Source organism: Tachysurus vachellii, chromosome 24, assembly GCF_030014155.1.
Source record: "Tachysurus vachellii isolate PV-2020 chromosome 24, HZAU_Pvac_v1, whole genome shotgun sequence".
In the NCBI taxonomy this organism is placed as follows: Eukaryota; Metazoa; Chordata; class Actinopteri; order Siluriformes; family Bagridae; genus Tachysurus; species Tachysurus vachellii.
In genome coordinates, this window is record NC_083483.1 from 9,067,956 (window position 1) to 9,087,955 (window position 20,000).

Sequence of the window (20,000 nt, forward strand, 5' to 3'; positions counted from 1 at the left end):
TGCTCATGGAGTTGCTGCTCCAGCCTCTGCTGCTCATCACTGCCACGCTGGCATTGTGCGCTTAGCATTTTAATTTCCACCTGCTGGGCTTGAACTTCTGCGCGAACCTGTTTCAGTTCCTTCTCCAGCTTCTCTTTCTGACGGGTTTCCCTCGAGCACTCGTTCTGACGCACCTGGATATCCTGCTGCAGCTGAAAGAAAGTGGATGCACAGCTGTTGGATGATCGTTTTGGTCAAAAATGATTTATATCGAATAATGTATTATCCTGTAATCCGTTTGGATAGTGCATTGTCCAATTTGCAAAAAAAGAGGTAAAAAGGAATATAAAAAGGAAACATATTGAACTCTATGGGTTAAAATAATAGAGTTGTTTAATTTAATAATAATATTATTATGATTACTGTAGCTAAGCAAACTAGCTGTCAGTTTGTCTTTTGGCCAACAATGGGCCAAACACTAATTTAAAAAATGTATAACGCAAATAAATGTTTCTGTCTCCAAACATCTGATTCTCCAAACATTTAATAGTCCACAAATTAAATTTGTTCCTGTTAACATACTGTACAATAACAGCTACGTGTAATCATTACCAAGAAAACTCAACAATGCCTTCTGTCCTGATGACTTCCTGTGTCTGAAAACATTAAAAGCTTTACCTCTGACTGTTACACTGCAAACTCCCTCCACATACAGAAAATAAGCACATCTCTATTACAGAAACGCTTAAAAATGACAAAATTGTCAGCCATACAAATTAGCTGTTACTATAGCATCAATAACAGACTAATATAAACTGTCTGGGCTGCTGATGTTGAAAATGAATCAATTTTTTAACCAATCAGAATGTCATGATATTCATGATGCATCATGTTAATAGATTTGCCCAAAACGATAACGTTGCTAAAGAAATTGTTAGGTTGACTTTCTGAAACTACACCGCTAACAGTTCTTCACTTATCAAACTGGATTTTAATTATGGTACAAGAGCAGGTCCAATATTTGGGCTCTCAGACATGCCTGGATATTCTCAGGTATTTGAGTAAAAAATGCGTAGCACGACAGGAATCTAAGATCAGTAGTGTGCTACTGAAATAGAAGCATGTCACTGAAATTGAAATTGTAGTGTGTAGATCGTGAGGTTTGGCTTCGGCACCTAGAGGTTTTGTTTTCATGCATGCTACCTCTGTCTTCCTTGAAATTTAATACAGCTATCCTGTGACCAACCGTGCCAAGCATCCAATCAATTCTCCCTTAGTGCTGTGCTTGGTAAACAAAACAGAAATCCCCCCACCACCACCACCAGCCTACCATCGAGGGAGTCATATCTCTCCATAACGCCAAGGCCAAGTGTTTCATTTGCAGTCCTTTCAGTCTCAAAAAAATGACATGTGGCAGGGGAAAATAACAACTAATGTGGAACTAATGTTTTGGATTCACACAATTACTGAAGTATTCACACATTGACTATTGATTTGCTGACTGAATAAGGATCCTACAGACAAAACACTAAATAGCCCTGAATGGCAAAATAAGTCTTACTGGTCATAAAGCGCAATGAAATTCCAAGGAAATCCAATGAGCTACAGCTCCACTGAAGTAAAACTGTGGAATATTATCAAGAAGAATGGGCTGTAAATTAAAAAAAAGCTTCTGTGAAATTAAAAGCTAAATCAAACCAGAGTCACATAGTGGCTTTCTATCTGCATTAGTCAAAATGGTCTGTGTTATTGTGAGCATAAGTAGCATTACTGTCACTGGAACTGAATCACATATTAGAGTGTCTGTGTTTAAATCAATATTTTGCTCCTAAGGTGCAGAGGTCACTTAATATCATGTGTCCACAGTTCATATCTCTTTGTGCATATGTGTCATTAAAACCATCTGTGTAATATTATGTTGGTTCTCTGCTTCCAAAACACCTCTGACCGGTTAAGGCATGGACATGTACTGTCATGTCATGGACTGAAGAGCCCTGAAGGTGTTCTGTGGTATTAGGCACCGAGATGTTAGCAGCATATCCTTTAAGTCTTGTAAGTTGGGGCCTCCATGGATCAGAATTGTTTGTCCATTCCACACATGCTCAGATTGATATCTAGGGAATTTGGAGGCCAAGTCAACACCTTTGTCATGTTCCTCAAATAATTCCGGAACAATTTCTGCAGTGTGGCAGGGAGCATTATCCTGCTGTAAGAGACCTCTGCCATTAGGGAATACTGTTGCTATGAGGTATTTGCATTTTCAGCCCAGCAGTGGAAACTTGGTGGACGGGGAATCAAACTCACAACCTCCCGAACAGTGGTTCAACACCATAATCTTTAAGCTACCACAGCCCACAAAGGTGTATATTTGGTTTGCAACAGTGACAGGTAGGTGGAACGTGTCAATGTAACATCCACACGAATGGCAGGAACCAAAGTTTCATTCCAGCAGATCACTACCTAGTGCCTGCTATCACACTTTGCCTCCCTTCCTAAAGATCATCTTGGTGCCATCTTTTCCCCATGTTAGTGATACACTCACTTCCAGTCATCCACATGATTCAGCAAACCATGTCACCTCCATCCATTGCTCAGTGGTCCAGTTCCTTTGTTCACCTGCCCACTACAAGCATGGTTGGTAGTGTACAGGGGTCAACACGGGCACTTTGAGTTATGTGGTCTCATATACAGCAAGCTGTGGTACACTGTGTGTTCTGGTGCCTTTGTGTTATAGCCATCATTAATTTTTTTTAAAAAATTATGCTACAATAGCTCTTCCATTGAATCAGACCAGATCAGATTTGTCTTTGCTCCCCACACTGAGTCTTGGGCATCCATGTCCCTGTCACTGGTTCACCAGTTGTACTTCTTTAGGCCACAGTATTAACAACTACTACTAGAAACACCTCATAAAGACCTGCTGTTTTAGAAATGGTCTGACTTTGAGAACTGACTGTTTACTTACTGCGTAATATAACTTATATATTCATCCCTTGACAGATGCCACAATGCCACAATGTTATACTTACACTATTGTGTAATTCAAAAATTACAGTAAACAAAAAGTGATGAGTGTAGGCATGGGCCCACCTACAGTATGTGCATGTAGGAATTTAAGGGTACCTGTAAGATGGTATCCTGGGCCTTCATGTTCGCCTCCTCAGCCTCATGTTGCTTGGTTTCGGCGTTTTCAAAACTGTCTCTGAGAGTCACCAGCTCTGAGAGCAGCTCGTCTCTCTCAGCCGTCAACTGCTCCTTCATTTTCAATAGATTGCCCACGCTGCAAAACAAAACCCATTCAGAGCACTTAGCCGTGGCTTTTTAGCACAGCTGAAGCATCAATTAGCACTTGGACGACATGCTGCACTGGGTTCTAAGAAACATGCATACAAGCTGTGTTCATGAACACGACTGAAGTCTTATATGAAGTTTTATACTAATTTGCGCTGTTTGTACTTCCTGCAATTCTGATCATTATAATCATAACTTTTTTTAGAGATTAAGTAGTTGCATTCAAAAATTTGCACACCCCTAAGACCAAATGGATATTTAAAATATTGATTATCACAGCTGAACTATCTCCCATTCCATAACCTAAATGTATATATAAAGGTAATCTGTTATGGAGTCATTACTTTTCAGACTATTATTATTACTCTTACATACACAATATGTTATATTACATATTATATAGAATATATCATCTGTTAAATTTTATCATAAATAAAGAATAGCTGTAATATTACTGACATTGTGTGTGTGTGAGTGTGTGTGTGTGTGTGTAGTCTGGGAAAACTGCCAAAAAAAGATGAAAGATCTGTTTTAGACCAAAATCTTTTTTTCTACCTATAACACAATTTGACCCTTTACCTACAAGCTCTACTATAACACTCTAATATATTTTACCAAACCATGGGGAAAAGATTTGATTTACTCTGTACTCTTACCTAGGGCTATCTTCCTACAAATATAATGTTAGGTATAACTTTTATTCTGTCTGAATAAAAGATGTATAAAAACATTGCTGCGTGATTTTCTAACACTTCAATTGTCAGAACGTTACATGTTTTAGTGGAACGGACATAAGCCTAAACAAATCAGGCCAATCAGTTTAGTATGTAATGCTTCTGTTTTTTTTTTCCTTGTACTTTCCATTGTACTACTTTACTTGAGGTTATCTGTAGTCTTCAGACTCTCACCCTCACGCACTCATCTTCTACCGCTTATCCGAACTACCTCGGGTCACGGGGAGCCTGTGCCTATCTCAGGCGTCATCGGGCATCAAGGCAGGATACACCCTGGACGGAGTGCCAACCCATCGCAGAGCACACACACACTCTCATTCACTCACGCAATCACACACTACGGACAATTTTCCAGTGATGCCAATCAACCTACCATGCATGTCTTTGGACCGGGGGAGGAAACCGGAGTACCCGGAGGAAACCCCCGAGGCACGGGGAGAACATGCAAACTCCACACACACAAGGTGGAGGCGGGAATCGAACCCATTATTACCATTTTATGGTAAGGAATTAATATTACCATTTTAATAATGGTAATTAATTAACAGTAATACCAGTCATTTTAATTACAAAATATGTTCATATATGTACTATTTGGTAAGTTGTACCTCATCTCAGAACGTCTCATGGCTTCCTGGATTAATGCTAAATAAGTGGATCTTGTAAATTCAGTTATTTCAAAGGCTTGCTGAAGATTTTTCCAGGTTTTTACACATACATTCTTATTGAGATTTAACCCCAGTCAGATTGCATTTAACTCGGGCCAGTCTGATCTGAGCACCAGGACTGATGTTAAAATGAAATCTAAACAAGGCCTACTTTGTTTATAGTCAAACTATTAAGTAATGTATCTTCTATCCTGAAATATTTCAAAGCATGATGTTGTTAGTTGGTTTATATTTAAAAAAAAAAATAAATAATAATAATAATATCATTTGCACCACACACCCACCTCTGTTCGTCAGCTGTGGATAAAGTAGCAGCTTGCTCAACAAGTTCAGTAAGAGTGTTTATTTCCTCCTGTAGAGTCTTAATTTTCTCTTTATTCAGCTTCTCCTTTTCATGTGCCGCATCCACCATTTCCCAAGCCTTTTCGATTTCCTACGGGTCAAATTTCATGATAAAGCATTCTGGATTATCTAATCTGATATAGGAATCATTAGAGTACTCAGATTAGCAAATGAATCGTGATCCTGAAATTTGTTGGTACATCAAACAGTCGACAAAACTCGGATCCTAAGTATATATACAGGAACATGCAAACAACAATCATCATATCATTTTTAAAAGTGAACCATTAATTGGTCTGATTTTATTTCACCAATAATAATGTTTTGATTTGTTTATTTCACATATCAGCTTCTGGGATCATTCTAAAAACTACAAATATAATACCAGCTAAGCATGAAATGGCTAAGCATATAAAGGAAAGTTTAGAAATCTCATCAGAAAAGGCCCAGATCTCTAATTAATCTCTTGTTGCACAAAATATTTTCATCTTACAAATCATATCAGCTCTGAATATGAAGGTCACACCACCAAGAAATAAATTAGACTTTTAGACTTTAGAGCTAGTCAATGATTTGTTGATTTGTTATTTTTGTTAAATTTGCATTATAAACAGCATTTTAACACGTAATGCTTGTTACTCATACTACACCTTTTTTAGTGACATAATGGTGGACTGGTCCTCATGTGATAGCTTCAGCGCCGTCTCCACTTTGACAGAGTTAGCGCTTATCTCTGCTTTCAGCTCTCGACATTTTGTCATCAGCCTCTTTTCATTCTCGTGTGATTTCTTCAAGGTGGTGATTAGCTTTTCATATTCTACTCTGAACTTCGCCAGACTTGTCTCTCCTTCCAGTTCATTCAACACATCCTGGAACTCCATCTCCAATGTTTCATATGAATGCTCTTCCATCGCTTGCTTCTGGGAGTTCCCCTACACCAAGAGCACATAAAAACAAATTTGCAAGCTAGTTTTCTGTTTCTCTGAATGCATGGATACAATTAGAATCCTGTAACGGTGACGCAGTGACGTTGAGGTTGATTTGCTTATCTGAAGATTTCCTTAAGTAAGACCATAAACTACATGTAATAAATTGCTTCATGACACGAATCACAGAATGTTGCTTGGGAAAACACATTAATGTGTCATCGGTTTTACTCAGGTGACAGAGTACGTATAGTATACTAATGTGTTGGTGATGAGCTTCAATACAATTGTTTGAAATCCTAAAATTGTAATGGGATTCATTATTGTCATTAACAGGTACACGATAGATAGATAGATAGATAGATAGATAGATAGATAGATAGATAGATAGATAGATAGATAGATAGATAGATAGTTTATAATTTTTTATATTTGTTTGTTTATTTTGTTTATGAATCCTTGAAAACAAAATTCGACAGTAGTTACCTAGAATTTAGCCATTTTAAGTTGCTTTACTCGGTCAAATAGTTTTCTATAAAGCTGAGAACATTAAAACAGTAAAGGTTTTTTTTGTTCCTATCACTGCTTTGTCCTGAGCAGTTGATGGTGTTTTTGACAACAGTCTTGGTCTCACTCGGTGGTCTTGGTAGATAAAACCTTATATGTTAAACTTTTTATATTAAGAGTTTCAACACTGAGTTATTTGAAAGAGAATGTTTTACAATAGAGAAAAAGGTGCTTATGATTTCAATCCATTTCACAATTAGTCACAATTATCTCTATGTCAGGCTTTAGGTCCATTTAGACATACTGTATAGTACAATGTTCTGGAATGGCCATCTCAGTCCCCAGACCTGAATATCATTGAACATCTGTGGGGTGATTTGAAGCGGGCTGTCCATGCTCGGCAACCATCACACCTAACTGAACTGGAGATGTTTTGTAAGGAGCATTGGTCCACAATGCATTCATCCAGAATCCAGACACTCATTACAGGCTATAGGAAGCGTCTAGAGGCTGTTATTTCTGCTAAAGGAGGCTCTACTAAATATTGATGTGATTTTTCTGTTGGGGTGCCCAAATTTATGCACCTGTCTAATTTTGTTTTGATGCATATTGCGCATTTTCTGTTAATCCAACAAACCTCATTTCACTACTGAAATATTACTGTGTCCTTGATTTATTTGATAGATCAAAATTGAAATTGTTGATCCAAACACCCAAATATTTATAAATGAAAATCATGAAAATTGTCACCGGTTCCTAAACTTTTGCATACGACTGTACAGAGCATTTGAAAATGATTTCTATTGGCTATATATTGATTTATACAGGATCACTACATATAAAACATTTAAATTGTTAACAATTAGGGATTAAGGATCATGACCAGTCTAACTATCAAAGGAAATGGTGTATAATCGGTTAGCAAAACTTTCTTATCCTACCTCCATCTCGCACGTTTTTAGTGTTCGTCCCGAATTAAATTCGTCTCTAACGCTAAAATAAGAGCTTTAGTATTTTTATACAAAGACACGGTTTAAAACAAAAAAATAAAGCTGTGAATCGTTTCCTAACACACTGTTTATGAAACGCGTCTCATGTTGCTAGGCAACCAAGTAAAGCCCCGCCCCCCAAAAAAGCTTCCGCTATCAGAATCGGAATCGGAATCAGAAGGTTTATTGTTTATTGTTTATTGTTTTTAGTGTCATTTGCTTACAGTACGCAGAGACAACAACAACACAGAAAATAAATATAAGATGAGAATATAAAATACACATATGTAAATACAAATAGACATAAATAAATAAATAAATAAATAAATAAATAAATAAATAAATAAATAAATTGTATGTAAACGTTCTTACAGTGTGTTATGGGATTTTAGGATTGATTTCTAAATATTTGTTATACTTTCAACCAAATGGTCTATATTATTATTATTATTATTATTATTATTATTATTATTATTATTATTATTATTATTACTGTTATTATTATTATTATTATTATTATTATTATTATTATTATTATTATCATCATCAATATCACTATTTTTATTATTATTATTAGTAGTAGTAGTAGTAATTATTAGTATTACTAACATTATTATTATTGTTTTTAATATTGCTATTAATATTGCAATTTTTATTATTGTTAATATGATGATGATTATTATTATATTATTGTTATTATTACTATTAGTAGTAGTAGTAGTAGTAGTAGTAGTAGTAGTAGTAGTATTGGTATTATTAGTATTAGTATTAGTAATTAGTAATTAGTATTATTAACATGTTAACATGTTATTAATGTTGATGTTTATTATGATTATGATTATGATTTATATTATTATTATTATTATTATTATTATTATTATTATTATTATTATTTGCGTCATCAGCAGTGTGTGAAGAGGATCTGAGAGATAACTGAGATTTATTTCCTCCCCTGAATAAACGTGTTGCTTATTGCATTCATAACAAATAAACGCTAACGTCATTCATTTCTTGTGCTTTTGTTTTTTTGTTGTTGTTGGTCTTTACACTAGGTGGCAGCTTTACACAAATTATTGGTCAAATGAGCTCGAGTCTCAATCTCAAACTCAATATCCACTTGAGTTTTATGATCTTTGCTGTTTCACTAACGTAATCCTGAAAAAAAGCAGCAAGTGCTTACTATTGTGGGAGAAATTTGCAAGGAAACAGGTGGAGTTACTGCTAGCCAGTAAAGTAACCAGTAATGTACTGTTAATGTGTGCAGTATTACTCTGTAAAACATTAGCTACTTCTATATTGTGCTTTCACAGCAAAATAATAATAAGGAGAAGAATAAGGAGATGATGATGATGATGATGATGATGATGATCTTACATACATACGTACATACATACTGTACATACATACATACATACATACATACATACATACATACATACATACATACATACATACATACATACAGTACATCATCATAGTATTTCTGCACACGTAATATTGATTGAATATACAGTATTTACACTGGTCGCCACTGTTTTTTATCTATTGTCTTTTGTGTATTGTCTTTTGTGTATTGTCTTGTACCTTTTTGTTTGCACTGTATTTTGTCCTGCACTGTCTTTCTGTCTTGTCTTGCACTGTTTGCACCAGGTTGCACAGATGCACTTAATGCTCTGTCTTTGTTTTATGTAGCACCATGATCCTGGAGAAACGTTGTCTCATTTCACTGTGTACTGCAACAGCTATATACAATTGAAATGACAATAAAAGCTTCTTGACTTCACCGATGTAAAACTACATTTAAGACAGTGAAATTACAACCTTTATTTGTACAATTAAAACGTTGTTCAAAATGACAGCACATAATTATTTTAACTGACAACTAAAATCTGCAGCAAATTATTGTACATTTTATTTTAAGTTGTTTAAAGTGTTGGTAGGGGGCACGGTGGCTTAGTGGTTAGCACGTTCGCCTCACACCTCCAGGGTTGAGGGTTCGATTCCCGCCTCCGCCTTGTGTGTGTGGAGTTTGCATGTTCTCCCCGTGCCTCGGGGGTTTCCTCCGGGTACTCCGGTTTCCTCCCCCGGTCCAAAGACATGCATGGTAGGTTGATTGGCATCTCTCTGGAAAATTGTCCGTAGTGTGTGATTGCGTGAGTGAATGAGAGTGTGTGTGTGCCCTCTGATGGGTTGGCACTGCGTCCAGGGTGTATCCTGCCTTGATGTGTTGGTGTGTTGAAAGTGTTGGTGATCAAACTGTAGAATGGTATCATTTGTGCTGTGTTTGTTACATACTGTATAGCATGTAAAGCTACATACTGTATCCTCAGCAGTCACATTAATAGGAACACTTATACACACCAAAAACTGGACAGATGATGACTATCAATGTGTTACCAGCTTTTATACCAACTGTTCAGTTTCAGTGAGCCTGTGTTCACTGTAGCCTCTGTTCTTGGCTGAAGGGTGTGAAACCTAAAGTCTTCCACTGTTTCAGTCCGGATGCCTTAAGAGTCAATGTGTTGTGCATTTTGAGTTGCATTTTTGCTCACTGTACATGTAAAGAGTGGTTATTCAAAGTATTGTAGCATTCCTGTGAGCTTGAACTAGTTTGACCATTTGATCAATAAGGTTTGATCAATAAGATTTTTTCTGCATTGACTCACTACATTACAAAAATACTTTGAAGAAGTAAAGTGAGAATAAAATAAAGATAAAATGAGATAAAATAAAAAATAATACTAAAAACTAAAATAAAATGTTTAAAATGTATGCATTGCATTAGATCCAATATACAGTATATAGTATTATCATATACATCTATAACTATGCAAATGTGTAAGAAGTGCTATAGTCAAGTGTAGAAATGTAGAGTTCTATACTGTGGTATTATTTATATACTTTTATTCTGAAATATCATAGTTCTCTAGAGATGAATAGTTTGAACAGTTAAAGTTGACATGGATTGTTGTTGTCGTTGTTGTTGTTTTTGCTATTGGTGTTGTTATTGTTGTTGCTGCTATTACCATTATTTTTGTTTTTTGCATCATTGCAAACTCAGTATCTGACACCAACAGCCATGCCACATTCAAAGGTACTGAAATCACGTTTGTCCAAATTCAGATGTGTAATATGAACATAATCTGAAGCACTTGGGATGCAGGTGAGACCAAGACAACAGTCTTGGTCTCACTCGGTGGTCTTGGTAGATAAAACCTTATATGTTAAACTTTTTATATTAAGAGTTTCAACACTGAGTTATTTGAAAGAGAATGTTTTACAATAGAGAAAAAGGTGCTTATGATTTCAATCCATTTCACAATTAGTCACAATTATCTCTATGTCAGGCTTTAGGTCCATTTAGACATACTGTATAGTACAATGTTCTGGAATGGCCATCTCAGTCCCCAGACCTGAATATCATTGAACATCTGTGGGGTGATTTGAAGCGGGCTGTCCATGCTCGGCAACCATCACACCTAACTGAACTGGAGATGTTTTGTAAGGAGCATTGGTCCACAATGCATTCATCCAGAATCCAGACACTCATTACAGGCTATAGGAAGCGTCTAGAGGCTGTTATTTCTGCTAAAGGAGGCTCTACTAAATATTGATGTGATTTTTCTGTTGGGGTGCCCAAATTTATGCACCTGTCTAATTTTGTTTTGATGCATATTGCGCATTTTCTGTTAATCCAACAAACCTCATTTCACTACTGAAATATTACTGTGTCCTTGATTTATTTGATAGATCAAAATTGAAATTGTTGATCCAAACACCCAAATATTTATAAATGAAAATCATGAAAATTGTCACCGGTTCCTAAACTTTTGCATACGACTGTACAGAGCATTTGAAAATGATTTCTATTGGCTATATATTGATTTATACAGGATCACTACATATAAAACATTTAAATTGTTAACAATTAGGGATTAAGGATCATGACCAGTCTAACTATCAAAGGAAATGGTGTATAATCGGTTAGCAAAACTTTCTTATCCTACCTCCATCTCGCACGTTTTTAGTGTTCGTCCCGAATTAAATTCGTCTCTAACGCTAAAATAAGAGCTTTAGTATTTTTATACAAAGACACGGTTTAAAACAAAAAAATAAAGCTGTGAATCGTTTCCTAACACACTGTTTATGAAACGCGTCTCATGTTGCTAGGCAACCAAGTAAAGCCCCGCCCCCCAAAAAAGCTTCCGCTATCAGAATCGGAATCGGAATCAGAAGGTTTATTGTTTATTGTTTATTGTTTTTAGTGTCATTTGCTTACAGTACGCAGAGACAACAACAACACAGAAAATAAATATAAGATGAGAATATAAAATACACATATGTAAATACAAATAGACATAAATAAATAAATAAATAAATAAATAAATAAATAAATAAATAAATAAATTGTATGTAAACGTTCTTACAGTGTGTTATGGGATTTTAGGATTGATTTCTAAATATTTGTTATACTTTCAACCAAATGGTCTATATTATTATTATTATTATTATTATTATTATTATTATTATTATTATTATTATTACTGTTATTATTATTATTATTATTATTATTATTATTATTATTATTATTATCATCATCAATATCACTATTTTTATTATTATTATTAGTAGTAGTAGTAGTAATTATTAGTATTACTAACATTATTATTATTGTTTTTAATATTGCTATTAATATTGCAATTTTTATTATTGTTAATATGATGATGATTATTATTATATTATTGTTATTATTACTATTAGTAGTAGTAGTAGTAGTAGTAGTAGTAGTAGTAGTAGTATTGGTATTATTAGTATTAGTATTAGTAATTAGTAATTAGTATTATTAACATGTTAACATGTTATTAATGTTGATGTTTATTATGATTATGATTATGATTTATATTATTATTATTATTATTATTATTATTATTATTATTATTATTATTTGCGTCATCAGCAGTGTGTGAAGAGGATCTGAGAGATAACTGAGATTTATTTCCTCCCCTGAATAAACGTGTTGCTTATTGCATTCATAACAAATAAACGCTAACGTCATTCATTTCTTGTGCTTTTGTTTTTTTGTTGTTGTTGGTCTTTACACTAGGTGGCAGCTTTACACAAATTATTGGTCAAATGAGCTCGAGTCTCAATCTCAAACTCAATATCCACTTGAGTTTTATGATCTTTGCTGTTTCACTAACGTAATCCTGAAAAAAAGCAGCAAGTGCTTACTATTGTGGGAGAAATTTGCAAGGAAACAGGTGGAGTTACTGCTAGCCAGTAAAGTAACCAGTAATGTACTGTTAATGTGTGCAGTATTACTCTGTAAAACATTAGCTACTTCTATATTGTGCTTTCACAGCAAAATAATAATAAGGAGAAGAATAAGGAGATGATGATGATGATGATGATGATGATGATCTTACATACATACGTACATACATACTGTACATACATACATACATACATACATACATACATACATACATACATACATACATACATACATACATACAGTACATCATCATAGTATTTCTGCACACGTAATATTGATTGAATATACAGTATTTACACTGGTCGCCACTGTTTTTTATCTATTGTCTTTTGTGTATTGTCTTTTGTGTATTGTCTTGTACCTTTTTGTTTGCACTGTATTTTGTCCTGCACTGTCTTTCTGTCTTGTCTTGCACTGTTTGCACCAGGTTGCACAGATGCACTTAATGCTCTGTCTTTGTTTTATGTAGCACCATGATCCTGGAGAAACGTTGTCTCATTTCACTGTGTACTGCAACAGCTATATACAATTGAAATGACAATAAAAGCTTCTTGACTTCACCGATGTAAAACTACATTTAAGACAGTGAAATTACAACCTTTATTTGTACAATTAAAACGTTGTTCAAAATGACAGCACATAATTATTTTAACTGACAACTAAAATCTGCAGCAAATTATTGTACATTTTATTTTAAGTTGTTTAAAGTGTTGGTAGGGGGCACGGTGGCTTAGTGGTTAGCACGTTCGCCTCACACCTCCAGGGTTGAGGGTTCGATTCCCGCCTCCGCCTTGTGTGTGTGGAGTTTGCATGTTCTCCCCGTGCCTCGGGGGTTTCCTCCGGGTACTCCGGTTTCCTCCCCCGGTCCAAAGACATGCATGGTAGGTTGATTGGCATCTCTCTGGAAAATTGTCCGTAGTGTGTGATTGCGTGAGTGAATGAGAGTGTGTGTGTGCCCTCTGATGGGTTGGCACTGCGTCCAGGGTGTATCCTGCCTTGATGTGTTGGTGTGTTGAAAGTGTTGGTGATCAAACTGTAGAATGGTATCATTTGTGCTGTGTTTGTTACATACTGTATAGCATGTAAAGCTACATACTGTATCCTCAGCAGTCACATTAATAGGAACACTTATACACACCAAAAACTGGACAGATGATGACTATCAATGTGTTACCAGCTTTTATACCAACTGTTCAGTTTCAGTGAGCCTGTGTTCACTGTAGCCTCTGTTCTTGGCTGAAGGGTGTGAAACCTAAAGTCTTCCACTGTTTCAGTCCGGATGCCTTAAGAGTCAATGTGTTGTGCATTTTGAGTTGCATTTTTGCTCACTGTACATGTAAAGAGTGGTTATTCAAAGTATTGTAGCATTCCTGTGAGCTTGAACTAGTTTGACCATTTGATCAATAAGGTTTGATCAATAAGATTTTTTCTGCATTGACTCACTACATTACAAAAATACTTTGAAGAAGTAAAGTGAGAATAAAATAAAGATAAAATGAGATAAAATAAAAAATAATACTAAAAACTAAAATAAAATGTTTAAAATGTATGCATTGCATTAGATCCAATATACAGTATATAGTATTATCATATACATCTATAACTATGCAAATGTGTAAGAAGTGCTATAGTCAAGTGTAGAAATGTAGAGTTCTATACTGTGGTATTATTTATATACTTTTATTCTGAAATATCATAGTTCTCTAGAGATGAATAGTTTGAACAGTTAAAGTTGACATGGATTGTTGTTGTCGTTGTTGTTGTTTTTGCTATTGGTGTTGTTATTGTTGTTGCTGCTATTACCATTATTTTTGTTTTTTGCATCATTGCAAACTCAGTATCTGACACCAACAGCCATGCCACATTCAAAGGTACTGAAATCACGTTTGTCCAAATTCAGATGTGTAATATGAACATAATCTGAAGCACTTGGGATGCAGGTGTTCCTAATAAAGTGACCGGGAGGGTACTATTCTGTAGTCAATTTATAGGATAAAATAATCTTGCTTCAACTTATATATATATATATATATGTAAATGGAGTGTATTGTATTATATATGTGTATATAAATATATATATTTTACAGACACGTGTCTAATCCAATTTATTTTTACTGCCATCAAGACAGTTTGGGAACTAATAGACCGGATCAGATAGGCAGGAAAAATAGCGAAACAGTGTTTTTTTTTTTTCTTTTCCCTTCCTTCCCATGTCAGGTCGCTCTCGACTTCAGTGCCTGCTCGTCTGTAGACAAGAGCGCGCGCCTCCGACATCCTGCTAATCGCGCACTTCCGGATCATCACTGACGATCGCGTTTATTCTATACCCATAAAGAGCACCCGAGAGGACGTCACTTACATCTAGCCCTTAATTTCTGCACGATCTGAAGCTTCAGGAGACTGATATCACCTCTCAGTCATGGGAAACAGCGTATCCGGCATCCCACAGCTCCAGAGAGGACATCACAACAGATTTCACAGACTTCGCAACTCCCATAAAGGTCGGTAACTTTGGTGTTCATTCTCATAATATGACTGAACACCTTTTTAGCCTGTTTAGTTGTATGTTATCATCTCAAAGTTTCCATATGTTCAATATAAACTCAACGTCAATACATTTAATCTGATTATTTATTATTATAATTATTATAATTATTATTATTTGTGCATGATCGTTTCATGTACCGACATGAATCTCCGTAGAGACTGAGCTGTTATTTTTAAAGGTGTTTTTTTATTATTATTATTATTTACTTATCTGCTTCCTTACTTCCTTACCATGACAACTTGTTGCTGGATTATGTTAATCCGGTGGTGCTGAAGGACAGCGCTCGCGTTGGGGGGCAAATGGGACAAAGGTTGCGCGTGGCCACGTTTCCAAGTGATTATACGCAGGACACTTAGTGTCTTTGGGTCTTACGTGCAAAGATGTAATACTTTACTCATTCTGCAACAGTTAGAAAACCCGGATCATGTCATGATTACATGGCTTTTTCTGTGTATTGTGTTACACTGCTGGTTTAAAATGCTTGGATAAATGTAACCCTATCAGAATCAGAAGCAGGTTTATTAGCCAGGTGTTTTAACACACACAAGGAATTTGGTTACAGCTGTTTGTGACTCTCAAAAGTACAGACATAAATAACACTATACATTTAGCTTTTACTGTACAAGACAAAACAGACAAGACAAGACAAAACAGACTATACAAGACAATACAGACGATGTGAGACAATATAGACAGTACGAGTATTAAATAGGAATACAGAATATATGACAGATCAGTTATGTACATAAAGCGTGAAAAGTGCATGGTAGTGCATATAACAGTATTGTGAAGTATTGTGCTTTTGTACAATATACAGCAGCAGTAGTGTGTGTAACATATACGGATGATGTGATGACTGACAGTTCTGATAATGCAGAACTTATAGATATGAAGCAGGGAATATAATTATGGTGAGTTGTTAATGAGGGTGATTGCCTGGGGAAATAAACTGTTCCTGGGTCTGGCAGTTTTGGTAAACAAAGCTCTGTAGCACCTGCCAGAAGGGAGGAGCTAAGGGAGGTTGTGTCCAGGGTGTGAAGGGTCAGTAGTCATTTTTCCTGCCCGGTTTCTGGTTCTTGTATGGTACAAGTCCTGGGGAGTGGGCAGGGAGGCACCAATTATTTTTTTTTTTGGCTGTTTTAACTGTGTGATGCAGTCTGTTACTGTCCTGTTTTGTTATTGCTCCAAACCAGATGGTGATGGATGTGCACAGGACAGATTCAATGACTGCAGTGTAGTCGCCATCTTGGATGAGTCTGATGAGCGTAGTACAGTATCATCTGCAAATTTCAGGTTTTTTAATAGTTGGGTCACTGGAAATGCAGTCATTAGTATAGACTACTTGAGTTATTTCGGTCCTGAGCCCAGGTTACTGTCTCGGTTATTGTTCTTCTGTTTGTGTGGGTTTCCGCTGAGTTCCTCAGTTTCATCTCACCTCTGATAAACAAGGAGGTTACGTGAATTAGTGACTCTTAATCACTCTTCAGTATGAAAGAGTGTGTACATAGTGCCCTGTGATAGACTGGCATCCCATCTGGGACATATTCCTGCCTCACAATTATTATAACCGTGACCAGCATTACTGTAAATAATGAGTGCTGGGTCACTCTTTAACACATGTAACACATGCTGGGTTAATTTGACTACACATTGTTGGGTATGTGTTATACTTAACCTGGTGAGTTGCTCCAGGATTGCTAGTTTAGTCCTGAGTTTCGTTTTGTTTGTATGATTTTCCTCCCATATCTTGGTTTAAATAGGTGTGTGAAAACGCCCTGTGATTGACATGATACCTATCTGTGGTGAATGCTTCTACTTTGTACCAAGTGTTACTGGGATTGGCTACGAATCCTCCATGGACATGATCACACTGTAAAACATTTCAAGTTGGTTAAAATTTAAAAGGAAAGTTATTTTTGCAGCCATAAAAACGTGAGTAAACTCAACTTGAAGATAACAATGTGTCAGCTCACAAGGAGTCAAGAAAATGGATTAAGTTAAATTACATTTTTTAATACACATTAATCTGAGTTCAATATTCACATCTTGTCACTACAGTTGGAGTTAACACTTTTCACCAGTACACTGCAGATTCATTCAACCTGCAGAATAGAAATCGACTTTTCAGACTTTTTCAAAGAGTATAAACAGATATAAAATAAGTCAGGACACTGTTGGCTTTCAGTGTTAGATGTATCTCTGCTTGGTTGACCTTACACAGAATTTTAGTGGTTAAAGTCATATTCACCTAAAGTGATAACACCTTCATATTTTAGATACTTATGAAAAAGCACTTGGGGCATCTTGAAGATCAATACTAGGTTTGATATCACCATTTACATGGGGTGGAAAAAAAACATTTTATATTTTTGGAACTTTTCAATGAAAATATTGTCCCTAATTGGCTAGGTAAAAAATGGAAATACGTATGAAAAAAGTACAAATTCTTAAGCCCTGAGTGTCTACTTCCATTATCCACCACTGTGGAGAGTGACATGACAAAGAAACCACAACCAATGAGGTTGCCTCAATGAAGCTATCATGATTTAATCATGCTTTATTCATGAATATCACAGTGACTGGGTTATATTTCTAACCATAGAGGTTCGGTTTTGTGCATTATAAAAGGATTGTTTATTGTGCTGTTTCTATGGATCAGTCTCAACGGTGAATGGTTTAATATCATAAAAATTCAAGATCAATATTAGATTTATATTTTAAATGTGTTTGTGTTTATCCCCAATGTGCAAGCCTGAGGTGACTGAGGTGACTGTGGTGAAGAAAAACTCCCTTAGATGGAAGAGGAAAAAACCTTGAGAGGAACCAGACTCAAACGTGAACCTCGTCCTCATTTGGGTGACACTGGAAGGTGTGATTATAAATTTACATTCCAATTGAGAAGGTTGTTCTCCTTAGTATGTAGTTGGCATCTCCTCTTAGAATGTCAGAAATCTTCATGACGCAGAATTTAAACTAAAGCTGGTACATCTCTAGATGCCTCAGGATCCTCACAGGGTTGGCTTCATCTTAATGAAGGTCTGAATAAACATGATGCTTTGACACAAACGGTTTTCAGTCTGTCCTGATGTTCCACTTCTTGTACGGTAGTAGTGAAAAAGATGCTTGTCTAAAATCTGTAGGACTTTTTATTATTTTGTTTATCAGCATTGAGAATGAATTGTGAAGACCAGGTAGCTGATTTCTGAAGTCCCTTATGAATTACGCATTAACAGGCGTCTGATTCTGTAGACGGTCCTGCTGGCAGACGTAATGATAATTGCGACCTTCGTTAGCATGTAGTCATTATATTCAAATGGCGATGTAACACAGGGAGGACTGATGAGTAGAGGATTTAACGAGACACTCTGATATTTTACTCTATTAGCTTATGGAGTCAGGAGCACAGAGGTCTCTCAGAGGTTAATACTTTGGAAGTTTACATCCATGCAGGAGGGCATGAAGCATCATCGATCATTTATTAAAGAAACATCAACAAAAATATGTTTATGAGAATGGGTTTCTAATGCACATATTCTCTATATTATCTTTAAAATAGCATGCTAGTACTAACTCAGTATTGTGACATGTACTGCAATGCAGGTCAAACGAAAGGAACGATATATTTCTATAATTTACTTTAGATGCTATACGTGTTTGTGTAAAGGTGTGTGTGTCTCATGGAAACATGATGTCCAGTAGTCAAGTATATACAGTACAGACCTCACACACATATCAAAAATAAGCTTGAGGAGGTTCACTTTAAGGATATTTTCCTGCCTGTATAATATTTTTGCTTATCTGATTTAAGTTTCCAGCTGTCCGTGAGGTTGCAACACCTGAATTTGGAGATTTTCCCACTCCTTCAAGTTTAGAGATGTTATTTGGTTTTTATATATGAACAGCAAGTCATGCAGTAGATTTTTAGTTATGTCAGACAAATCAACCCAACCTCAACATCAGAACATCAAGAACCTACTATATATGTATGTGTGTGAGGATCCTTCAATGAATGTGTGTGTGTGTGTGTGTGTGTGTGTGTGTGTGTGTGTGTGTGTGTGTTCACACTGGGCAAGGCAGCTATATCCTCCCAGTTCTCTTTGATAACACTCCATAGCATGTACCGTTCCCATGGCAATTGCCTTTAAGTGTAATGGCAATAATAACAGGAAACAGTGAGCTAAAGATGAACAGAGCTGCATGCTTGTGATTCTAAAAGCTCACTCATGCTTCTTCTGCTTCTGCTTCTTCTTCTTTATATAACAAACCATATAATTTAGTCTCATCATTGTGTGCCTCTCTCCAACTATCTGTTTATCTATTCTGCCCTTTCTCTCCATAATACAACAGTCTTACATCAAATTACAGGTTCCATTAAGAAAAGAGATTATGCTGTTGGTTTTTTCTGCTACTGAATTTGTTTAGACTAAAGTGATATAAAATGTGTGGGTGCTAAAGTTTTCACTGAGTAACCACTGAAAAAGGTTCTTCGATCATTTCTATGTGGTTATCAAAGGAGGTTAGTTTATTTCAAACTGTAAGTTAAAATGCTACAGATAAGCAGCAGTCCTATTCTCTCTCTCTCTCTCTCTCTCTCTCTCTCTCTCTCTCTCTCTCTCTCTCTCTCTCTCTCTCTCTCTCTCTTTGTCTCTCTCTCTCCTGCTCTCTCTCTCTCTCTCTCTGTCTCTCTGTCTCTCTGTCTCTCTCTCTGTCTCTCTCTCTCTCTCTCTCTCTTTGTCTCTCT

General features: G+C 35.9%; 2 protein-coding genes across 2 annotated transcripts in view; one reads left to right on the top strand and one right to left on the bottom strand.

Moving 5' to 3' along the window:
* cfap58 (cilia and flagella associated protein 58) overlaps positions 1-7,394 on the bottom strand; it is a 93,608-nt gene extending 86,214 nt beyond the window's left edge. Inside the window, exons 1-5 of the mRNA XM_060859850.1 lie at positions 7,389-7,394; positions 5,665-5,946; positions 4,957-5,105; positions 3,103-3,259; positions 1-191 (exon numbers count right to left, since the gene is read on the bottom strand). The exon at positions 1-191 is cut by the window's left edge and continues 4 nt beyond it. Of these exons, the coding sequence (XP_060715833.1) occupies positions 1-191; positions 3,103-3,259; positions 4,957-5,105; positions 5,665-5,946; positions 7,389-7,394 (785 nt within the window). The remainder of the gene's footprint in view (positions 192-3,102; positions 3,260-4,956; positions 5,106-5,664; positions 5,947-7,388) is intronic.
* A 7,618-nt stretch (positions 7,395-15,012) lies between these two features.
* neurl1aa (neuralized E3 ubiquitin protein ligase 1Aa) overlaps positions 15,013-20,000 on the top strand; it is an 88,280-nt gene continuing 83,292 nt past the window's right edge. The window contains exon 1 of the mRNA XM_060860353.1: positions 15,013-15,212. Coding sequence (XP_060716336.1) covers positions 15,131-15,212 — 82 coding nt within the window. The 5' untranslated portion in view covers positions 15,013-15,130. The remainder of the gene's footprint in view (positions 15,213-20,000) is intronic.